This window comes from Augochlora pura, chromosome 5, assembly GCF_028453695.1.
Source record: "Augochlora pura isolate Apur16 chromosome 5, APUR_v2.2.1, whole genome shotgun sequence".
Taxonomy (NCBI): domain Eukaryota; kingdom Metazoa; phylum Arthropoda; class Insecta; order Hymenoptera; family Halictidae; genus Augochlora; species Augochlora pura.
The window spans coordinates 17760702-17782843 of NC_135776.1; the positions used below are offsets into that span (position 1 = coordinate 17760702).

The 22142-nt window shown below is 38.6% G+C and overlaps 2 protein-coding genes and 1 long non-coding RNA gene across 7 annotated transcripts; 1 reads left to right on the top strand and 2 right to left on the bottom strand.

Moving 5' to 3' along the window:
- The first annotated feature begins 1165 nt into the window (after window positions 1-1165).
- Window positions 1166-17789, top strand: LOC144470454 (fatty acid synthase). The gene is made up of 27 exons (XM_078181628.1): window positions 1166-1238; window positions 1549-1902; window positions 2131-2375; window positions 2457-2903; window positions 2984-3116; window positions 3188-3705; window positions 3814-4874; window positions 6045-6064; window positions 8912-9043; window positions 9118-9368; window positions 9464-9695; window positions 9780-10198; window positions 10267-10560; window positions 10632-10839; window positions 10910-11070; window positions 11143-11460; window positions 11532-12037; window positions 12114-12418; window positions 12522-12920; window positions 13021-14054; window positions 14121-14362; window positions 14432-15128; window positions 15312-16143; window positions 16265-16737; window positions 16849-17103; window positions 17168-17422; window positions 17499-17789. Exons 1-27 carry the CDS (start codon window positions 1181-1183, stop codon window positions 17685-17687), a joined length of 10038 nt encoding a protein of 3345 aa, XP_078037754.1. The 5' UTR covers window positions 1166-1180; the 3' UTR covers window positions 17688-17789.
- On the bottom strand, window positions 8339-8822 carry LOC144470455 (uncharacterized). Its single transcript, XR_013494126.1, has 2 exons — window positions 8764-8822; window positions 8339-8691 (listed from the first exon to the last, which is right to left on the bottom strand). It is a non-coding gene; the product is annotated as an uncharacterized LOC144470455 (long non-coding RNA).
- On the bottom strand, window positions 17676-20481 carry LOC144470453 (uncharacterized). 5 transcript variants are annotated; one of them, XM_078181627.1, is made up of 5 exons: window positions 20147-20481; window positions 19513-19605; window positions 19182-19423; window positions 18822-19106; window positions 17676-18707 (listed from the first exon to the last, which is right to left on the bottom strand). In XM_078181627.1, the coding sequence occupies exons 2-5, from the start codon at window positions 19516-19518 to the stop codon at window positions 18494-18496; spliced, it is 747 nt and encodes a 248-aa protein (XP_078037753.1). In that variant the 5' UTR covers window positions 19519-19605; window positions 20147-20481; the 3' UTR covers window positions 17676-18493. The 5 variants fall into 5 exon arrangements, with proteins under 5 accessions (XP_078037753.1, XP_078037750.1, XP_078037751.1 ...); XM_078181624.1 differs by having other exon boundaries at window positions 19513-19722; XM_078181625.1 differs by having other exon boundaries at window positions 20131-20481.
- Between the last annotated feature and the right edge of the window lie 1661 nt (window positions 20482-22142).

The following is a 22142-nucleotide window of genomic DNA, read 5'->3' on the forward strand; positions in this document are numbered from 1 at the left end:
CAAGTAACAGAGTAAGTGAATCCATTATCGGGTCATTCACAGAGTCATTAACTTGTTTCTCAACAAAGGAGCGATTCATTGATCCCTTAAGGCTAAATTTGCTGTTATTAAAGCAACGCTTTATAAACCAATAATCAATCGAGTAGTTCCTATGTATTGCAAATGATATACCATTTTACAAGATAGTTTTAAATAATTTCTTCATAATTAAATATCTACGTGTTAGCGCCACATGCCTTTGTAAATTCTGGTAGAAATCATTTGCTTCGTTCCAGATAGAGACCTCTAGTTTAAAGGTTCGTACAGCGCCAAATCACGTTGTGTCAAAACACTCAAACTTTACGCTAAAATTATCTACAGATAATAATATTAATTGTAAGTAATAATTAAGTGAGTCGATAATTCAGATTCTAACTGTAGTTGAATTTCTACGTCGGTATAACAGTCACGATGGGTCACGAAAGTAATTAAGATGATCATATAAAATTCATTGAAATATAAATTCTTAGCGCAATACCTAGGATAATCGTTACACTTGTATACCCTGACCTATGGGTGTGAAGTGTTTAGATCTCGTCAAGAAAAGCGCCAATATTCACTACTTCTGAAAAGACCATAATTAGCTATAATTAGCCACAATTATGCGAATCTGAGATATAGTATCGCTGCACGAGCTTATTAGCAACAAATTTAAAGTCAAGGGTATTAACTCTGAATTGTTGATTTGCGACTTATTAGATTTCTTAAAAACTATCCACTCATTTGTGTATTCAAACATTACATACATTATGTAAATTCACGAAAAACCTTAATTATGGCAAAATTAAGACAAAATAAAATCTGTCAAAGGCGTAGAACTGTTCGGTAGAATTTGTTGCATTGTTATCATTTGAAAAAGGTGAATGCACTAGTCGATAGCGGACTACAAATTTTACAATTTAAATCGACCGCTGAAAATTTGCAGAAGTGGCGCCAACTGTTCGAGTCATGTGTAGCTTTTCGGCATCAAACAGATATTTGAATTGGAAACATGGAGTTTCATTCTCAACCGTTTGATCGTTATGAAAATTGTATTTAAGTTTTGTTGCATGTGTTAGGTAATAGGATTTTTATAAAAAAAAACTCGTGTTAACAGCAGTGTTTCTTTTGCCTGCAGAGATATAAATGAAAATCGAGGAATATGGAAAAGGACCTGAAAACTGCTAGATGTGATCTAGCTGTACTAAGGAGAAGTCTTGGTAAAGATTAAAAGGATCCAATTACTGTATAAAGTTTGTAAGTCTGTACAGAGCTGGAAAGGAATGTCCTATGGAAAGTGTGTATCTCTTCTTTATTGTTAAGCATACATACTTTACCTAATAGCAAAATTTACTATTGATCAGGATATAATAAATCATATTATACAAGAGGCAATTATACTTTACAGCTCTGAATAGTATCTGAACGCATTTGAATACTAGCTGACACAATGATTTATCATTGAGCACTATACATGTCATAGTACGTGTATATATTTTCCTTCGATTGTGATAAATTTACAATTTGTAGGTACTGAGAAAACAGAACATGCTTCAAAAACAGAAGATTCATCCAAGGATTCGCAAAAAGGATGTTCCTCCACGTTTGAATTTAAATTTCATAAACGCCATACAGCTCAATTCGAGAAATTATCCAAAGAAAAGGCTGAATTGGAAACACAATTAGATGACAAAAAGAAAGACCTCCATGAAAAACAAAAAATAATATTCAAACTTCAAGGAAAAGTGAGTCAGTTGGCTCAATTGGAAGTTAAATTAGAAGAAAAAACAAAGAGATTGGAAACTGTTAGTAAAGAAAGAGATATATTAGAGAGGGAATTGGTTACAACAAGGTCAGAAGTGTCTGGAATAAAGAGAACATTGGGTAAATTGACTAGTATAATCTATATATGGTTATCTGTATCTCTATATTGTTTGACTTTAATATTTTTACGAAAAATTTTTGATAAACAACTTTTCATGTAGATCATGGAATTATTTTTAATTAGCCCATGATAATCTGATGTTTCCAAATGTTTTAGTAATTATAGTTTTTAGTATTGTATCATATTATTTAAATGACAAGATAAAAAAAAGTATATTGTGATGGTAGAATTAGAACGGCAAGAGAGGAGAGATTTAGAGACAAGAGCTCTTAGTTTAATAAAGGATGCGAAACGTAAATGGGAAAATGCAGAGAAAAATAAGGTTACACAGCTCAACAAACATATAGAGGCTCAAACTGTGAGGATTACTGAACTATGTACAAGCAACAATGAGATGAGTTCAAGATTACAGAGAACTGAATGTGAGCTAGAAACTGCAAATGCGGAATTGCATAAGCTTAGAGTGTTTCAGGTATTTTAATAATTTACATACAAATGATTAGTGATAATTTTAGTAGTGTTAGTGATTCACTAACTTCATTTCTTTTTTCAGATGCAATATAAGGAATCTTTAGCCAAAACTAGGGAACTTAGCAGACAAAGTGTACAGGGAGTTGAAACCAAACTCGAAGAGATAGCTACTCGAGCACACAATCAGCTGGCTGAATTGAGAGCAAAGTTAGATTTAGAAATTGCGAAGAATACAGATCTAGAGACAAAACTGAGAAATGAACAGGATTCCAACCATTGTCGTCAATCAAGATTAAACGTTGCTTTGGAGCTGGCACAAAATGAACTCAAAGACTGTCAAGAACAGTTGCGTAGCATTCAAGCTACGATACCCGTCCGAGATGCTGAAATAGAAACACTAAAAAAACAATTGCAAGAGAGAGCGAAACAATTGGACAACGCTATGACGTCGGAACAAACGATGGCCACCATAAAAGAACAAATGGAGAGGTCAAAACTTGAGAATGAACAGTTGAAACAGCAATTACAGGTGCATAATTAATATTAATCTTAATTACAAATAATGATATATGTTTAAATATTTTTATTAATTTGAATGTTGCTTTAAAGGTAATGAAGTCCGACTTAAGCGAGACTATGATGAATTTAGAGCAAAGTGAAGCTCTCGCAATGAATCTGGAACAAGCTACACAAGACAAGGCTACGTTACAGAAACGGTTGCAGGATTCGTTGGAGAAAGAAGGTACAATTAGCGAAGTGAAATACAATAATTGTTGCAAGCAAGCTGTAATAAACATTTCCAACTGTTTTCAGAGGAACACTTACGAAAAGTTGAAAATTTAGAAGAATTATTAAAACGTTTGGAAAAGAGCGTAACCAAACTGGAAACAGAGAATGCCAGCCTAAAATTGGAAACAGAGCAAACCTGTGCCAACGTTGTCCGAAAAACAGACGTAATAAAAATCGATACTCATGTAGAAGAGCAAATACAAAAATTAGAACAAGAAATCCAAACAATGAAGGATGCCTTGAATGCTGAACGACAGACGGCGAAACAAGCACAGATCAGTCTGTGGAAGAAAGAGAAAGAATTATCAAATGCTAATGCGGATAAAAGAATAGCTGTGTGGGAGAATAAAAAGGCGGACGAGAAAATAAAGTTACTGCAGGAAGAAAAACAAAAAATATCAGAAAAGTTGGATCATAAGATCCAGGAGGAAGAGGAGAAATCCAAGAAGCTTCTCAGGGAATTGGATAGCGCGAAAATTTCGTTGAACGATATAACAAAAGAATCTTCTCGAAATAAAATGCAGGCCGAATCCGCTCAAAGAGTAAATATTATTCAAGATTCCGTATTTGCAAATTTTAAATTAATATCACGCGTAATTTGATTTCTTTATTTTTATTCATATTGTTTATATTCTTCTGTTTCGATATAGGCCTTAACTCAGGCTAACCATCAAATAGAAGAACTTCAAATGTCGAGCGCTTCATTGCGTCGTGAATTAGATGCGGCTCGTAAACAATGCCGTGTCAGTCAAGATAGAGTGGACAACCTGAATGCAGAGAACAGTCGTCTTTCGCAGAAGATTGCCAAGCACACTGAAGAAACGAGTGAAATGGAGTCGAAAATACAAAAGCTGGAACAAGAGATTAAAGGCTACGAGTTGAATACAAAGCTTCTCAAGGAGACATGTACTGTATTGGAGGAGCAGTTGATGGATTATGAGAGATTGACAAGCGATCACGAAACACGGGAGAATATACTGATCCAAGATAAGATGAAATTGCAAAAAGACTTAGAGACAACAGAGTCTAAACTCCGGGAGGCGTTCACCGCTCAGAATGAAGAGAGATCCGTAAGGTTGTCCGCAGAGCGCAACTTTGAAAGGTTGAGTTCCGAAATCAATGATATAGAGAGCGAGAGAAACAGCTTGGTTGTTCAAAAGGATCAATATAAGAAACTCGTGCAAGGATTAAACAGCCAAGTGGAACAACTTACAACTAAATGCGATGATTTGGAATGCGATCTATCGGAAATGAAACGAACATTAGAAATGGCAAAGGCAGAGTCAAGAATAGTCAAAGAAGAAAGTAGCCAGCACTTAACACGATTTCATGAGCTGAAAGAAGCGAATTTCGCGCTAATGAACGATCTGCAAAATAGCGTGGATCAAGGTCAAGAACTGAGGATGAGAATTTCAGAGTTGGAAAGCATTTTGGAAGAGATGAGACAATTTTATCAGGAGAGAGAAGTAAAAGCGGAAAGTACTAGACAACAACAGACGAAGTTAATAGATTATCTACAGTTCAAGCTCGAGGAATGTAGCAAAAAGAAGAAGACAGTGTGCGACAAAATTCTTGGTACCAAACAGAAGGAGAATGTACCTCCAAGTGGAACTGGAATGCCCGTTGGTTATCGAGAGTTAGAGAACCAATTAGCTAAAGAGCGAGCGAAGGTTAAAACACTGACCGATCAATTGTTAGCATTGAAAGCCATGCACGCTTCTGCTTCTGCTCCGACATCCCCCACAGCACCTCAAATGAAGAGTCCATGCGTAATAGATCAGCCGAACAACTCGTTGTCCAGACATTTGTCACCTCAAAGAATGGGTCACAATATTCCTCATAGATTTGACGTTGGTTTGCCAATGCGAGCAGGGAAATGTTCTGCGTGTTTAGACTCGATTCAGTTTGGCAAACGAGCTGCCATTTGTAATGAGTGCCAAGTGATGACACACTTGAAATGTGCTGTTACTGTTCCCGCCACCTGTGGTTTACCTGGAGGCTTCGCAAAGCAGTTTGGTAAGAGTTGGAGAAACAGTGAAGAAAGTTTATCCTCCATTTCTGGAAGTGTTCAAACTTTGACCATCGACCAGCCGGATAAACCTGGCACAGTATGATATCTTGTATTACTTAAATAATATCGAATATTATATAAGGAGATGTTGCTATAACATTTCATGTCATTTTTAAGGACGAATGCGACGTACCAACTAAGGAAGACAGTCGTGTCATCATGGAAGGATGGGTAAAGATTCCAGAACGTTCGAAAACCTGCTGGGAAAGGAAGTACCTCAGATTAGAAGACACTTGTTTATGTACCTACGAACATCAACCTTCTGCTGGAATGGCTCCTGTGAATCGTTTGGAATTAATCGAGAAAGAGGGATTCACCGTATTGGACAATGTACAACTACCAGACGTAATGGGAACGGCGAAGTCAGATTTGTCATTTATATTTAGGATAGAATCGAATTCGTCGACCACCTGCTGGCCCACATCGCGTTTGGATGTAATGGCTCTGAGTCAAACCGATAAGAAGAATTGGCTGAAAGCACTTAAATCTGTTACTAGTCAAGGTTATGCAAACTGTCGTAAAGGCGAAAGATATTCAACTATACTAAGACTAGAAAAGAATCAAGTAAGCGATTTATAATTAACGACTATGTATTTTAAATCAGCTAATGATTAATCTTTTCTAGTTGGACTTAAACTGCGCTGTTGCGTTAACAGAAGAAAATATATTATTATTGGGCGCTGAAGAGGGTCTGTTTTCTTATTCCGGTGCAAAGTCGCGGACACTCACGGCAATCAGAGGGGTCAAGAGGGTGCATCAATTGACTCTGCACCCTCACTTAGACATAGCTTTAATGATAGCTGGCGAAAGTAGACAATTAGTATCTTGTAGTCTAAGGCAAATGAAAAGCAACGCGATGGCTGCTGAGTGTTCTAGACCAGCGATCACTACCAAACCTGTTCTAACTGGCACTGATAGCTGCCATCTGTATCAGTTGCAGGGTGATATGCTCTGTGCTGCAACTGCATCTCATGTAATGTAAGTTGCAATTACCCCATTCATGTTTGAGGATTTTATAGTTTTTCATATTAATTTAATTAACTTGATTTAATTAATGCTTCCCTGCGAAAACTAGATTACTCAAATGGTACAATGAAGAGGACAGCGGGGAATTTGTTGGTGTTCGTGAACTGGAGACTCACGAGCCATGCAGTTGTGCTATATTTACTCAAAATGTCCTCATAGTGGGGTGCAATAAATTTTTCCAGATAGACCTTAAAAATTACAGTGTTGATGGTATACAATACGATTACTATTTCTCATAATAATCTTACTTTATTTTTAAATGTTCATAATTGTTACAGAATTTCCTGAGGAAGACGATAATTCAGTAAAAGCTGCGTTAACCGGAGTAGCCAAGTTAGGCATTTTTCCAGTATGCGTTCTAAACGTATCGCTTGTACCTGGGAAGGTAGAGCTATTACTCTGTTATAACGAATTTGGTATGTTTGTAAATGAAAACGGCCAGAGAACTCGTGCCGTTGATCCTTCCTGGAACCATCTACCTTTTGCTTTCGGTAAACTCCATTGACAATTTAGTTTAATGAACTTGATGATGCAACATGCTAATTATTTTATTTTTAATGCAGCCTTTCGCAAACCCTACCTATTTATTATTCACTTCTCATCCGTGGAAATAATGAAATTGACTCACGACTCGTATACCGCGCCAACGATAAATCCAGAGCGAACTTTAATCGAACTGCCCAGTCTTCGTTATTTAGGGGTTGCAGGATCCAAAGGAATTTACTTAGCTACCGCGAACTCTTTTTTGGAACTATTGAAGGTGAACGGTCATTCGAGTCTGCCAGAATCGAATGGTAGCCTCACTAGCCTCGATACCTTGTACGTAATTGTATATTTTTACAAATAGAAAAATGTTTGCCTTCAATATTACATGTGAATTTTCTCTTACAGGAACCAAGATGAAGAAAGCAGTTCAGAGTTTAGTTTTACGTCGAGTTTAATGGAAGCACTAGACGGCCAGGGAAAAAAAGTACATTTCGCCGGCGTTCAAAAATATTGAGACAGATTTTATCCGCTAAACGTAAGATTTCATATATGTTTTCCAACATTTCTAGGAATTCCAAAAAGAATCGAGAGAAAGACTGCATTTGTTTGCTGATCGTACAAGTCATTGAGTCTCAGAAACAGTTAACAGTCGAAATTAATACATTTAATTTAATTTATATTTGCTAAAGTTATTATCAACGCATAATCGATATGTGAATATTGAAGATATTGAAGAAGCTCACGCAAGGTGAACTGCATACTAAGTTTGCGTTTAGTTATATTTAATTTTATTTTCATCCTGCGGATCACGAGAACCCAATCGCGGAGTCAGATCTCTGACATTTACTATGACAGAGAATTTGTATGGAACTACGTAGTATTAGCTGACCAAATTTATTATACTGACATGCGCCATAAAAGTGATTAATTTCCTTTATTTAGTACGAGCTTTTCGCTTTACCGGATATGCTTTACCTGAATATTTCTTATTTCGACGGGGTAGATCCGACAATCGATACTTGGCACCGGTGGCTCAATCTAGACTTAAGATTATATATTAGTTATATTGAAGAGATACAATAACAATGACAATAATATATTTTTGACTATGTCAACAAAATTTTGTAATTTTGTAGTTCAACGTGGACTTTATTTATCCACTGAATAAAGGTTCTATAGAACTAATCTACTTATTCTCTTTATTATTATGTATTTCTCTACTTGAGTAACTACATACTAATTCCTCATACATTCCTCCGCATAAGTAGTGGAACCGAAAAATTTTCGTAGTCATAATCTAAATTTCATGGTCGTATGTAGATTACATTTAAAATTCTATATTGCCATCGGAAGCGCTACGGAGTATTATTTAAGCAAAATAATGCGACTTCCGGCAACCCTTGACTTTCGTGTAGTTTACGCATCGAAAAATATTCAGTGAAACAACCTACATGATTCGGAAACACTCATTGTCAAACAACAACAGATATTGAATTATTCTATTCTCAAGTTCAGTGCTGTTTTCATTTGGATGTTTTCAATTTCAAAAGCGGAAGTTTTCCTAGGCGAGCAGAATTGATTAAATAACTCGATGCAAAAGGAAAAATATTTTTATTTATCCGTCTATTACTTTAGATTATTATGCATCTTACATTATTAATACATCAAATCAATTATCGATTGTTTATCTTCAGGATAAACCAGTTGGATTTATCTTGGATCACCAGTTTATCTTCAGGATGTTGAAGGATCCTAATTACGGATACATTACTGTGCTGCTATATTGATAATTTTAAATGAAAAGAAGGCTGAAAATAGTTTCTTTTTTTTGAGTCGGTCAATTTCAATGTTTTATAGAAGTTTTTCGTCGAGCGTCATACGGGGCATGCCTAATCGCCATCGGGTTCAACCGATGAAATTTTAAAAGGTCATTATGCATATTACCCTGCGGAATATTCAAAGAAGAATCGCTAGACCTTGAGTAGTGGGGATGGTGATGGTTATAAGAAGCTCTTACCCATTTAGTTCGATCTTAAGTCGAGTGAGTGGTCCCGGTGTTCATAAGGTAGAAATTCTTGTAGTATCAAGAATAAAGTTCAATCAAGAGGAAGAAAGAAAGATGTCCAACACACGCGACATGAATTCATCGAAATATGCTGCACCAGAACCTGGTGAAGAAGTGGTCATATCGGGTATCGCTGGTCGTTTTCCGGAAAGCAATAATGTTCAAGAGCTGCAGCACAACCTAATGAATAAAGTGGACATGGTCACTGATAATTATACACGGTGGAGACTAGGTGATGTTTTAAAAATATGCAAAAATTCGTTGAAAGTGTGAAACAAATCAAATAATCATGTTTCTTTGGAGCAGATCATGCTGAGGTACCCAGGTACGGTGGCAAGGTGTCCAATCTATACAAGTTCGATGCCATTTTCTTCGGTGTCCACTACAAACAGGCGCACACCTTGGACCCCATGTGTAGGATGCTGTTGGAGCATTCATTCGAGGCCATTATTGATGCGGGGGTAAACCCTAGACAGCTGCGTGGAACTAATACAGGCGTCGTCGTCGGATCCTGCATCAGCGAGTCGGAGAAGACTTGGTTTTACGAAAAACTGCAGGTAAACTTTGTGTGATTCGATTTAGAAATAAACAGAGACAGTAGAAAACTGAAGTGTACAATCTCAGTTATTGAATGAATGGTTATATCTATTAGGCGAATGGATTTGGTATCACCGGATGTAGCAGAGCCATGCTGGCGAACAGAATCTCCTACTACTTTGGATTTCACGGGCCATCCTACGCAATCGACACAGCTTGTAGTTCAAGTTTGGTCGCATTAGATCAGGCCTATAGAATGATACGGTCTGGAGTCTGCGATCAAGTGCTCGTGGGTGGCTCGAATCTCTGTCTGCACCCCTACGTGTCCCTCCAGTTTGCGCGTCTTGGTACTTTATACTAGTATTATTTATAGTTCCTTAAACAACTGAACTACTGCCAGATAGATGATAAAAATTACGTACAATGTATAGGTGTCCTGGCGACGGATTGTCGTTGTAAGTCGTTTGATGCTAGTGCAAATGGCTACGTGCGCAGCGAAGCAATTAGTGTGATCTTCCTGCAAAAGGCGAAGCATGCCAAGCGAATTTACGCGACGGTGGTACATACAAAAACGAACTGCGACGGATACAAGGAGCAGGGGATCACATTCCCAGCTAGTCGTATACAGAAGATGCTGTTGGAGGACTTTTATAAAGAGTGCAAGGTCTCCCCCACTGTATTGTCCTATTTGGAAGCTCACGGGACTGGAACTAGCGTCGGCGACCCTGAGGAGCTGAATGCCATCGAACAAGTCTTCATTAAGGGTAGAAGTTCTCCACTGAAGATCGGTTCCGTCAAGTCTAATCTGGGGCACACTGAGCCTGCTAGTGGTCTCTGCTCTGTAGCCAAAGTAAATCTCCAATAACATTTGTAATTAAAATCACAGGATACTGGTTCTAACATCGAATACTCTTTTAGATGATAATTGCTATGGAGACAGGCTTGATTCCGCCCAACATGCACTTCCAAAGTCCCACTCGAGGTATTAAGAGCTTCGAAAATGGAATGCTCAAAGTTGTAACGGAACCAACTCCGTGGGAGGGTGGTTATGTGGGTATTAACTCATTTGGTTTTGGCGGTGCAAATGCCCACATTCTATTGAAATCTTATAACAAGGAGAAAGTGAATAAGGGCGCACCTTCCGACAACCTACCTAGGCTTGTAGCATTGTCAGGCCGTCACGAAGAAGCTTTGGAAACACTTCTGAATTATGTTCGTTAAATAATTAGACATTTTAGCAATGCTCAAGAGGGACATTTGATAAGAGATAAATAATTCTACAGGTGGAGAGTATTCCAATCGACGTGGAATTCATTCGATTGTTGCACGAGATTCATGTGGATGATATTGCCGGTAACATGTTCAGAGGATACACTATTGTTGGGTCGAAGGTATCCGATACGCCAATTAGGGAGATTCAGGAGTATCCTGGCATAAAAAGACCTGTCTGGTTCGTTTTCTCTGGAATGGGATCCCAATGGCCTGGAATGGGTACTTATTGACATACATTTTCGTATTCTTGTAACTTGAACTTCTTCTAATTTTATGTTACTGAAACTAGGCGAATCTCTAATGAAATTGCCTACCTTCGTCAAGGCTATTAAAAAATGCGACGCGGCTCTAAAACCCTTTGGCGTGGACATCATCGACATTATCACAAACAAAGACAAGAAAACTTTTGACAACATTTTGAACTCTTTCGTGGGAATCGCCGCGGTTCAGGTAGAACTCGTAGAATATATTTTACAAACACCGATAAAAAATCCTGCTCATGAAAGTGAATAATAATTGTAGATCGGTCTAGTGGATCTTTTAACATCCGTTGGCATCGTGCCGGACAACATAATTGGTCATTCTGTCGGAGAATTGGGCTGCGCTTATGCTGATGGTTGCTTCACTGCTGAACAAATGATCCTCTCGGCTTATTCCAGAGGTCTCGCGTCTATCGAGACCAAGATGATTCGTGGATCCATGGCAGCAGTCGGTATGGGCTACAATGATATTAAGGACCTCTGCCCACCAGATATAGAAGTGGCTTGCCACAATGGTCCGGACAGTTCTACCATCAGTGGCCCGGCAGAGTCTATGAAGAAATTTGTGTCGGAGTTACAGGTCCTTTCTAAGAATATCAAGATAATTCAGAAATATTAGCTTCAATTAGCTTACAAAATTACGATTTTTAGGCCAACAGGATCTTCGCAAAGGAGGTACCGTGTAGCAATATAGCTTACCACAGCCGCTACATTGCGGAGGCTGGACCAAAGCTGTTGACGTATCTGAAAAAAGTGATTCCTGATCCAAAACGACGTAGCCCCAAGTGGTTGAGCTCTTCTGTGCCTCAGAGCCAGTGGTCTGCTCCGGCTGCACAATTCTCCTCGGCAGAATATCACACTAACAATCTCTTAAACTCTGTCTTGTTCGAGGAAACTGCCACAATGATCCCTGAAAACGCCATAACCATCGAGATTGCTCCTCATGGTCTTCTTCAGGCAATCGTAAAAAGATCGCTCGGTCCAAATGTGACAAACGTTCCCCTAACGTTACGAGGTCACAAGGACAATGCTGAATTCTTTCTGCAGGCTCTCGGAAAATTGTACAATGCAGGCATGCAGTTGCAGCTGGCCAACATCTATCCGCCTGTCGAATTTCCCGTTAGCCGTAGCACACCAATGATCTCGCCTCTTATCAGGTTGACATTAGTACAATTTTAATTTGACGACTAGAAACTTCGTTTATTCATTTAGAAAATACTTACAAAATTTCAGATGGGACCACTCAATGGATTGGTTCGTACCAGTCTACACGCAGCGTCAGAAAATCACCACGTCGGAGAGAATTGTGGATATCCATCCGAAGGATGAGACTTTCGAATATATAGCTCACCATGTAATCGATGGACGGGTCCTGATCCCAGCCACAGGATATCTTCTTATGGCGTGGGAAACAGTTGCTCAGCTACACGGAAAGCTACCGGACGAGATTTCCGTTGTTTTTGAAAATATTAGATTTGAACGTGCGACCACTATGCCTAAGGACAGCAACATCCAACTAACAGTTATGATTCACAAAGGTAAAAATCTAAATTGAACTATGTATCTCTAATACTCAGAAACTTCCTTCCTTCCTCCTAAGTCAGAAGCTTCCGTTTTCTGAGACTTAAAATGTATTTCCAGGTTCTGGCAATTTCGAGATATCCGAAGGGAACACGAGCGTTGTGACTGGATTAATTCGAACAACGACTAATCCCACGCAAGAGATGATCTCTGCTAAGCTTCTGCCAGAAATCGATGATGAGGAAGTCTTGAATAACAACGATATCTATACGGAATTGAAACTACGTGGCTACGACTACACAGGAATATTTAGAGCATTGGAAAGCGCTTCTGTCAAAGGAACGAAGGGTCATATCAAATGGAGTAAGAACTGGGCCGCTTACTTGGATAACATGATGCAGATCAAATTGTTGGGTATGGACACCAGAGCTCTGTATGTGCCCACAGCTATAAGAAAGATGGTAGTGGACGTCAAGTATCATACTGACATAGTTCGAAACTTTAACGACGAGAGCATCGGTACGTATCTGAAAAAAAAACATTTAGATATTAATTCTGCCGAGATACTGCGTGCTTTACCAGACCAGGCTCCCGATCATTAACGAGAATCAAATTGCAGATATACCAGTTTACGTGTACAATGAGTATGATACTATCATCTCCGGAGGTGTAGAAATCCGTGGTCTCAAAGCAAACGCTATTCAGCGACGCAAAGTCATGACGGATCCTGTCCTTGAAGAGTATAAATTTGTGGCTCATCGGGACAAGGCGGAGACCAGCCCTGAAGAGATGATTGTATTATCTACCCAAGTGTTATTGGACAGCAGCCTGTTAACAACTCCAAAAATCATGGAAGTAATTGATCGCGACGACGATTTATCCATCGAGGAAGTGCTCACACCCACTGTCCTCAAGGTATTAGGCGATCAACCCATGATTCGACCAAGCATGACGCTAGCTGTTACTTCTGGCAGATACGAAAACCTCAAAGATCTCGACAAGATTACTGTAATAGAACCAAACAAACTGCCGGAAGACGGATCCGTTTGCATGGCTATCACTTATGACATCCTATCGAAAAAGAAGCAACAACATCTCGACCAGCTCATGATGGCCATATCCGACGACGGGTATATTTTGACTAGGGAAAACACAGTCAACAGTGGCACTTATTCGTACCTTCGAGGATACGAGCTAAGTATTGTGCTAGAAAAGAGCTATAAGGGCCAGACATTATTACTTTTAAAGAAGCTAGAAAAACCTCCTAGAAACACAGAAGTCGTTTATGTGAACAACAATGAATTCAGCTGGCTGAATAAGGTAAAAGCAGTGCTGGAGGCCCAGGAAGGTAAGAAGAAGAGCGAAAGAGACACAAGATTGGTCCTAGTTGCTGAAGGGGATCTAGAGAATGGGGCTCTTGGTATGGTCAAATGTGTGAGAAGAGAACCTAATGGTGAAATTGTGAAGACAGTAATCATACAGGATTTGAACGCTTCCAAATTCTCATTGGATGACCCATTCTATTCTGAGCAGCTTGATATGGACATTGGCATTAATATTTTACGACCAGGAAAAGTTTGGGGCACATATAGACATCTGCCTCTACCACCTTTGAAGCCTGTTCAGTTGCCCAATAGTTATGTGAATATAAAGGTATGTAAATAAGATTTACTTTAAGAGCTTCAAACTATGGAATAATCAACAATGTTCGTTTAACAGGTCAGAGGTGATTTGAGTTCCCTTCAGTGGATCGAGGGCAACATAAAACCAGATCCCAGCAACGAAAATCTTATAAAGGTAGTCTACTCTTCCTTAAACTTCAGAGATGTGATGTTGGCAACCGGTAAATTGATGCCTGAAGCCATTACGAAAGCTAGAGGACTGAACGAGTGCCTAATTGGATTCGAATTCAGCGGAATAGACAACAAAGGCCAAAGAATTATGGGTTTTTCTCAAACCAAGTAGGAAATTATTAAAAAAAAATTATAAAATATTCGTTGTTCTTAGTCTAATTAATCGTGTCTCTTCAGGGCTCTATCGAATTTCGTCGTTCCATTAAAGAACACCATATGGACTATACCGGAGGAATGGTCCTTAGAGGATGCAGCAACCATTCCCGCTGCATACTTCACTGCATTTTATGCGTTCTATTACTTCGGTAAAATAAAGAAAGGTGAGAAGGTTCTGATACACTCTGGCAGTGGTGCTGTTGGTCAAGCGGCTATCCATACGGCACTATTCGAGGGCTGTGAGGTCTTCACCACCGTTGGAACGCCAGAAAAGAGAAAATTCATCAGGGAAACGTTTCCTAGCATCGATGACGATCATATTGGTAACTCGAGAGACACTAGTTTTGAACAAATGGTGCTAAAACAGACTCACGGCGAAGGTGTGGATATTGTCTTAAACTCGCTGGCCGAGGACAAGCTGCAGGCTTCCCTTCGATGTTTAAGATATCGAGGCCGCTTCCTGGAAATTGGCAAATTCGATATGGCGACAAATAATGCGCTAGGCATGGAAGTCTTCTTAAAAGAAATCACTTTCCACGGAGTTATGCTGGACACCATGATTAGTGGATTTCATCCTGATATTCAAGCAGAAGTGCACGCATTTCTCAAGACAAAACTAAATAGCAAGTGCATCAAGCCTTTGGTCAGAAAGTGCTTTGAAAAGCACGAGGTGGAGGCTGCTTTTAGGTACATGGCTTCTGGGAAGCACATAGGAAAGGTAGTCATTCAATATACTCAGGCAACACAAGGTAGTTATGAAGTCTCAGTAGTATTCTGTCTTTTAAGGTAGCCATTTAGGATAACGACAACAAGAATAGAATATCGAGGCTTTATAATCACCTTGTACGTCCTTAACAAAGAAGGAAAGTTATTATCTAACTTATTATCTAACTATTCCCAGATTGTGCTTAAAGTAGGCGATGAGAAGCAGCCCTTAACTACGCCAATACTCGGCTACTCACGCTTTTACGCTGATCCAGACAAAAGTTATGTCATTATTGGTGGCTTAGGTGGCCTTGGTCTAGAGATGGCAGACTGGTTAGTTATCCGTGGTGCCAGAAACCTGGTGTTCGTTTCTCGCAACGGTATTAAAACTGGATACCAACGAATGAGAACGGATATTTGGAAGTCCTATGGTGTGAAAATCCTCATCATTTCCGGCGTGGACGCGTCGAAGCGGGAAGATTGCGAGTTCATTTTGAGGTCTGCAGAAAAACAAGCACCAGTGGATGGCATCTTCAACCTGGCCGCAATTTTGAAAGATTGTCTGTGCATAAACCAGACAGAGGAAAGCTTCGAGGAAAGTATGAAACCTAAGGCAGGCATCACCAAGCAATTGGACTTGCTCACAAGGACCATGTGCCCAAAACTTCGACATTTTGTCGTGTACTCCTCCATCTCCTGTGGAAGGGGTAGCCCTGGTCAAACTAATTATGGCATGGGCAATTCAGTGTTAGAGAGAATTTGCGAGAAGAGAGTGGAAGAAGGTTTACCAGGCTTAGCTATCGAATGGGGAGCCGTGGGAGAAGTTGGTTTGGCTGCTAAACTCCTTGAAGACAAGAAAGAGCTCGTAGTCGGTGGAACTTTGCAGCAAAGGATATCTTCGTGCCTAGAAGAGCTGGACAGGTTCCTCTGTCAGAAGCGCCCCATCGTAGCTAGCATGCTGGTAGCGGAGAAACGACTTACCGTTAGTGAAGCTAGTACTGTTATGGAAGCAGTAATGAATATTATGAGTATGCAACAATCCACTAATTAACAAATTACTTTTTTTACTAAACATTATTCCCAAGCAATATGCAAATAGTGTTACCCCTACAGTATTTTTTATTTAAACAAACCGTTCCTTTAATACAGGCATCAAAGATCTGAAGAACATTAGCCAGAGCGCTTCCCTAGCTGATCTTGGAATGGACTCTATGATGGCCGTGGAGATAAAGCAAACACTGGAACGTGATTTCGAAGTGTTCTTAACTGCCCAGGACATTCGAGTCTTGAATATAGCCAAGCTGGTAGAGATGTCCGCGAAAGACTCTAAAAAACAGACCAAGCAAGTCACGAAAACAACCACAAAGACGGAGAACCTTGTTGGCATGCAATTACTGATGAGGACGATGAATGTTGCTATTTTGAGCACCAATTACTGCGTTGATCTACCGGTAAAACAGACCGAAAGACAAAATGAAATATTCTTCGTTCCTGGTATCGAGGGAAGCGCGTCAATTTTTACACCATTGGTGTCTGGATTGAAAAATCCAGCTTGTTGCTTGCAACTGGGAATATATGATACAGGACTGTCTATAGGAGAGATGGCAGACCGTCTTTTACCAGTATGTATCACGTAGAAGCTAATATTTAACTTTCCACATCTGTTACATGTTTGAAATTTATTTACGACTCTACTTGGCTCCCACAAATTCAGTTTCGTATGTTTTTTTCAGTACGTTGTAGAAAGAAATAAAGAGCGAAGAGACTTCACAATAGTTGGATATTCATACGGGTCGGTGATAGCAATTGAACTAGTGAGGAGATTGGAAAGTCGAGGCTATGTCGGTAACCTAATTCTTTTGGACGGCTCACCTGATTATATGAAGGCCATAAAAATGCAACAGCTCTTTGCCACGACACAGGAAACCTTCCAAAATAATCTCCTGACTGGCATATTGGCTGTTACCAATTTTCCCAACCCAACTGAGGTAGAATACAACTTTAGATTCTAACCGTATTCTGAATTTGCAAATTGCTAATATGCTTTTACAGTTCAAGACAGAGTTGAACAAGTGCACCACTTGGGAAGAGAAGTTGGAGAAGATGGTCGCTTATACACCAGCAAATATTGCCAAAGTTTACTCTCCTGAGGCGCAGAAATCAATCGCCACGTTCATATACAAACGCTTAAATGCTTTAGACGACTATGACTGTGATTCTATGACCCCGCTGAGAACAGCTATCTTGTTGTTGAAACCGACGTTACCGGCCATGCAAATGCCTGATGAGGCTTACGGATTGCGCAAGGTAAGTGCATAGATTCATTACTTCATTAAATGTTTCGTAAAATGGTATTTGTCACTGTCAATTTGACTTCTTTTAGTTGACTTATGGAAGAGTAACGGTGGCTGAGGTAGAGGGCAACCATATTACCATGCTTGATAATAAGAAATGCGCAACAGTGATTAACGGAGACCCAGTAGAAGACGAAATGGTATTCACAGAAAGTCTGGATGGCATGTCCGAAGACGTGGAGGTAGAAGTCAAGAATGTGACCGTATTGAGATCATAGTAAAATAACTACAACATTCCACATTTATTAATTAAGAGCTAATCGTTTCCCTGTAATCTTTGAACCTGTCATGAATAAATGAAGAATACATTGTCCATGAAACGTATTGTTGTATCTTTTATGCAAAATCATCGTACATTGCTCAAACATTCCTTGACAAATAATCGTCAACACACATTCGAACCACGCGACGAATTGAATTGTACTTCCTCAATCGGACATTTGCGTACTTAATGTTACTTCATCACATGGCAGCGGTTTACCGTACTGTGGTACAAATAACTCACATTCTTGTCCTATGCATACTAGTGTTACTTCATAGGAAAAAAGTATTCAATAACATACATTGAACGAAAAACTAATTAGTAAGAATATTACACTCGAATGTTGTTTTATATCAACAAGTTAATGTATAAATAATAGATCTACCTTCTTACTACGCATATACTCGTATCATATAACTTAACTTAGAAAAGAAACTGTTCGTTTTACTTATTCCTTTTTCTTCTTTCCTTAGACTTATATTTCTATTACAATAACTGCTAATTCTGTAAAACATAGTAAATATGCTTGAACTGAAGAAAAAAGTCCTTACTGAATATTACAGAATATCTTCTTCGCTCAGTAAGAAAAGGTTTCATCCTCAACTTGATCACACGAGCTTACGGCAATGATAAGAGGTACAAAGAGCAACATATTTTTTCGCATTTTCTCAATATCTACATAAATGTTAGAAGATAATACCGTACTCTTTATTTATCCACTAGAAAAAGAAAAATGTAAAGAATATGTTACTAGGATTATCGTCATAATTCCATCGGTTCGAATTCTAGTGAATTATTCGATTGCACTGTCTGATTCAAGTTCGGAATGGATTCATTATTATTATTATTATTGTTATTACTGTTGTTATTACTATCGGATGTGCTGGGAATCGGGGTTGATGTCAACCTTGATGATAGGAGGCGCAGGTGTTTATTTGGTGGTTCCCAGAGTACTAGAGCCATGGAGGGCCTCTCCCTGAAATAGAAAAGCTATAAAGCTTTAGCATCTTTTACAAAACCACAATTCAAGTAATTTTATACTTTAGATACAGTGGTTGAAATGTTTATAAAAATAAACGATGAAACATACAGTTTGGATAACAATGACGGTGGAATAACAGGTTCTGGTTGTATCCTTTTCAATTCCTCCGAAAGAATCAATTTAGGATGCCCAGATTTTGCTACATCTGCATCTCCTAAATTTGTTACACCAACTTCCAAATCCATATTCAGTTCTTCAGAAGAAGTTACTTGTGCATCTGCCACAGATGTGGATGGTATAGGAGGAGACTGTGGCTGGTAATTGGGGCTAATGTGTAAATCTTTGAAATGTGCTGCCATTTTTTCCTCTGTTATAAACTGCTTTGTTTGTCTTCTACAATATTACATTATCTTAATACAATTTGCATTCCAACATAAGACAATTGTAAATCAAAATTCAGTCACTCACGTGTCCACTATATCTGAGAGTTCCAGTTTTCTTTTCTGATGAAGGATTGGTTCGAAAGTAGTTCCACCAGTAAATCGGACTAGCTTTGGTTGTTGCAGAGATGACATACTCCATGGCATTGACATCGGATGCACTTGTGGCAAATGCATCCATGGTCCAGGTTGTTGAGATACGCTCTGCTGGTTTATCATGTGTTGAAATATAGAAGGAGGTGTACGAAGATTTGCTCCTCCCATTGTATTCTAAATGAGAGAAGAATGAATTACTAATATATAGGCAGCATTATAAAATTCAAAAATAACAATCAATAAACAGGTTACAAATAACTTACTGTCATTTGGAGAGTTCAAGGAGACAGCTTCTGTTTGTCTGTGCCACAATAAACAAGGCTTCTCGGGAAATTCGACAAATATACGTGAGCCTTCTGCAATTTGCACAGGTTTTGGCACGAGTCTTGTGAAAATATTACAAGATATAAATCTTGTTTGAATTGTTTGACGTTAAACAAATGTTAGCTGAACGTGTTTTTGCAGACGCTAACCTGCACCCAGATCATTTGTGATGGATTAATCGAAATGCGAGTGATTTCTTGTGTGCGCAAACAATAGGACTATGAATTTAGTCAACAATATATGCAGCTATAGGACTAAAACAACAATCAGTGGCTGAATAAATAAAAAAACTGGAATTTTCATTTACCAATTAATATGTTAATTAATTCGTCAGTTATTTACAATGAGAAGATATTTCTGTCTGTAACATGCACTGCAGTATGCACTAAAATATTGTATCAAGGCACACAGTTGTTTATTTTCGTCTGCCAATCCGACACTCTAAATACGCAGCCACTGTCTCGATTAGTCTCTATGTAAACGATCGGGAGAGTGTTTGACGACAATGAAATCTTGTTTATTCTTCTATGGAAGTATGTATGAATGTAGGTACTCACAAAATATGAATATCACCTGCTGCTTCGCTGCTTGGTCTGGCTGGCTACACCAGGCTACACTCAACACATTTGTCACACTCGTACTACTACATATACCGCCACTGTTATATCCGCGTATAAACTCACGTTCACGATGCATGTACACACAACAGTGTATACATACTATAATATTGTAAATTGTACACCGTGCCCACGACACGATCCACGCTTACGATAAAAGCTTGTAGACTGTAAGAATTTTGAGACTTTGTTTCCCCTTGTTCAACTACTGTCCAACGTAAAGAAAGAAGAAAAGACTTAGGAGTAAGCAGTGTCGCATCACGTAGCTCTTGCTGGCTCCTACCCTTTCTCTACTGCTTTTACGATCAGGAAAGTGGGGGAAAATTCTGGAAGATCTTACGGCCCGCGAATCTTGCTCACGACCAGTACAGTTGAGTACAGTCAAAAAAATAAACTATGCAATGCAACGCATGCGCAAGGAGTCTAGCACAGCGGCGTAAAAGTCTACCGGGTGGACATTACAATCTTCTGCTACGATCAGACAGGCTTTGCATTGTGACGCTATCGTAGTTCATAATTGCACTGTTCACTCGGTAGACACCCCACGCCGCATTGTGTGACTCCCTGCGCATGCGTTATCTTTGCGTAGTTAATTCCTTGCTGCACTGTTCACGAGTTCGTTCTTTGCGCATGCGCCGCGGTTAATCGAGACAGAACTTGAAATTTCTAAAATACGCGATGTATTCAAAATAAAAAACGTGATTCTAATTGAAGTTTAAGAACAAATAGTGAATAAATATAACAACGTCGTTTAGAAAATAGTTAAAAGTAACTTTACGAAGTATAGAGGATGTACAAAATTGTATAAACTTTAATAACTAATTTCAATAAAGTTTCACTCGTAAAAATAATTTCTTTTGTATGTTTAATAGATTTTAAAAGGTGCATTCATGTTTCATTTTGCAACTTTAAGACGCCTGAATCGTAAATATATGAAAATCGTTAAAATCTATTGTTATTATTTGTTATTAACACAACAGCGACTAGAGACATCGATTGTGCCTAGATGCTGCAACCTGACGAACCAAGGCGCTGTACATGGCGGGTTGCATTGCTTCAGGCGCGACACATTTAATTACTCGCCACTCTATAATAAGTCATTACATTCATACACTTTTATTAGTTTAGAAAAAACTGCTAATTTACACTATTTAAAATAACTTGTACATTTATGGATATATTTTTTTAATTCAATTTTTAGATGGTAGCAATCAGGGCGTTGTAATCTGGTAGTAATCTAAGACGAGTTTACTTGTGAAAGGTAGTAAAAGAATACTTTTCCGTCCACTAGATTATTCTTTATTCGAGCTTTAACTTTCTAGTTCCTACAACACCTCAGGCTCAACTCTTCAAACGCATGATGAGTTATGCTCAATCGTACGAATGAATTGCACATACAAAAGTAAAGATGTAGTCGTCGATTTCCTGAACACCAATCCTCAGAATTCCTGCTGAATTGTTCGGGTAATTACGCATATAAATCAACTGGTGATAGATAAATTTTTTCCAGTAAATTATTGATGACACACATTAGCATTACCACTTGAAACTTGTGCTGCACAGTCATTCCACACAATACAAGCGAAACAAAGTAAACATGTTTAAAGTAGGTATATTTAAAAAAATGCAATCTTCTCGACGAGAAACTTGTTTTTAATACTTGTTTTAACTATCGGACGTTAGAGCTATCTAAGTGAATAATAGATTTTCTGTTAGTGACTAATAAAACGGTCGTTCTTTCATAATTCTTCACTTTTCCATTGTTGTGAAAATTTTAATTGATTTATCCAACAATAAGCATTGAATCTACATGCGAGGACGTTCGAAGTGTTTGTAATAAATGGAATAATTGACGTCATCATTTTTTAAATAAAAATAATAATATTAATTAATATAATTGATTCTACTCACTATTCTGTAAATAGGAAAAGGTAATATGAAGGCGATAAGTG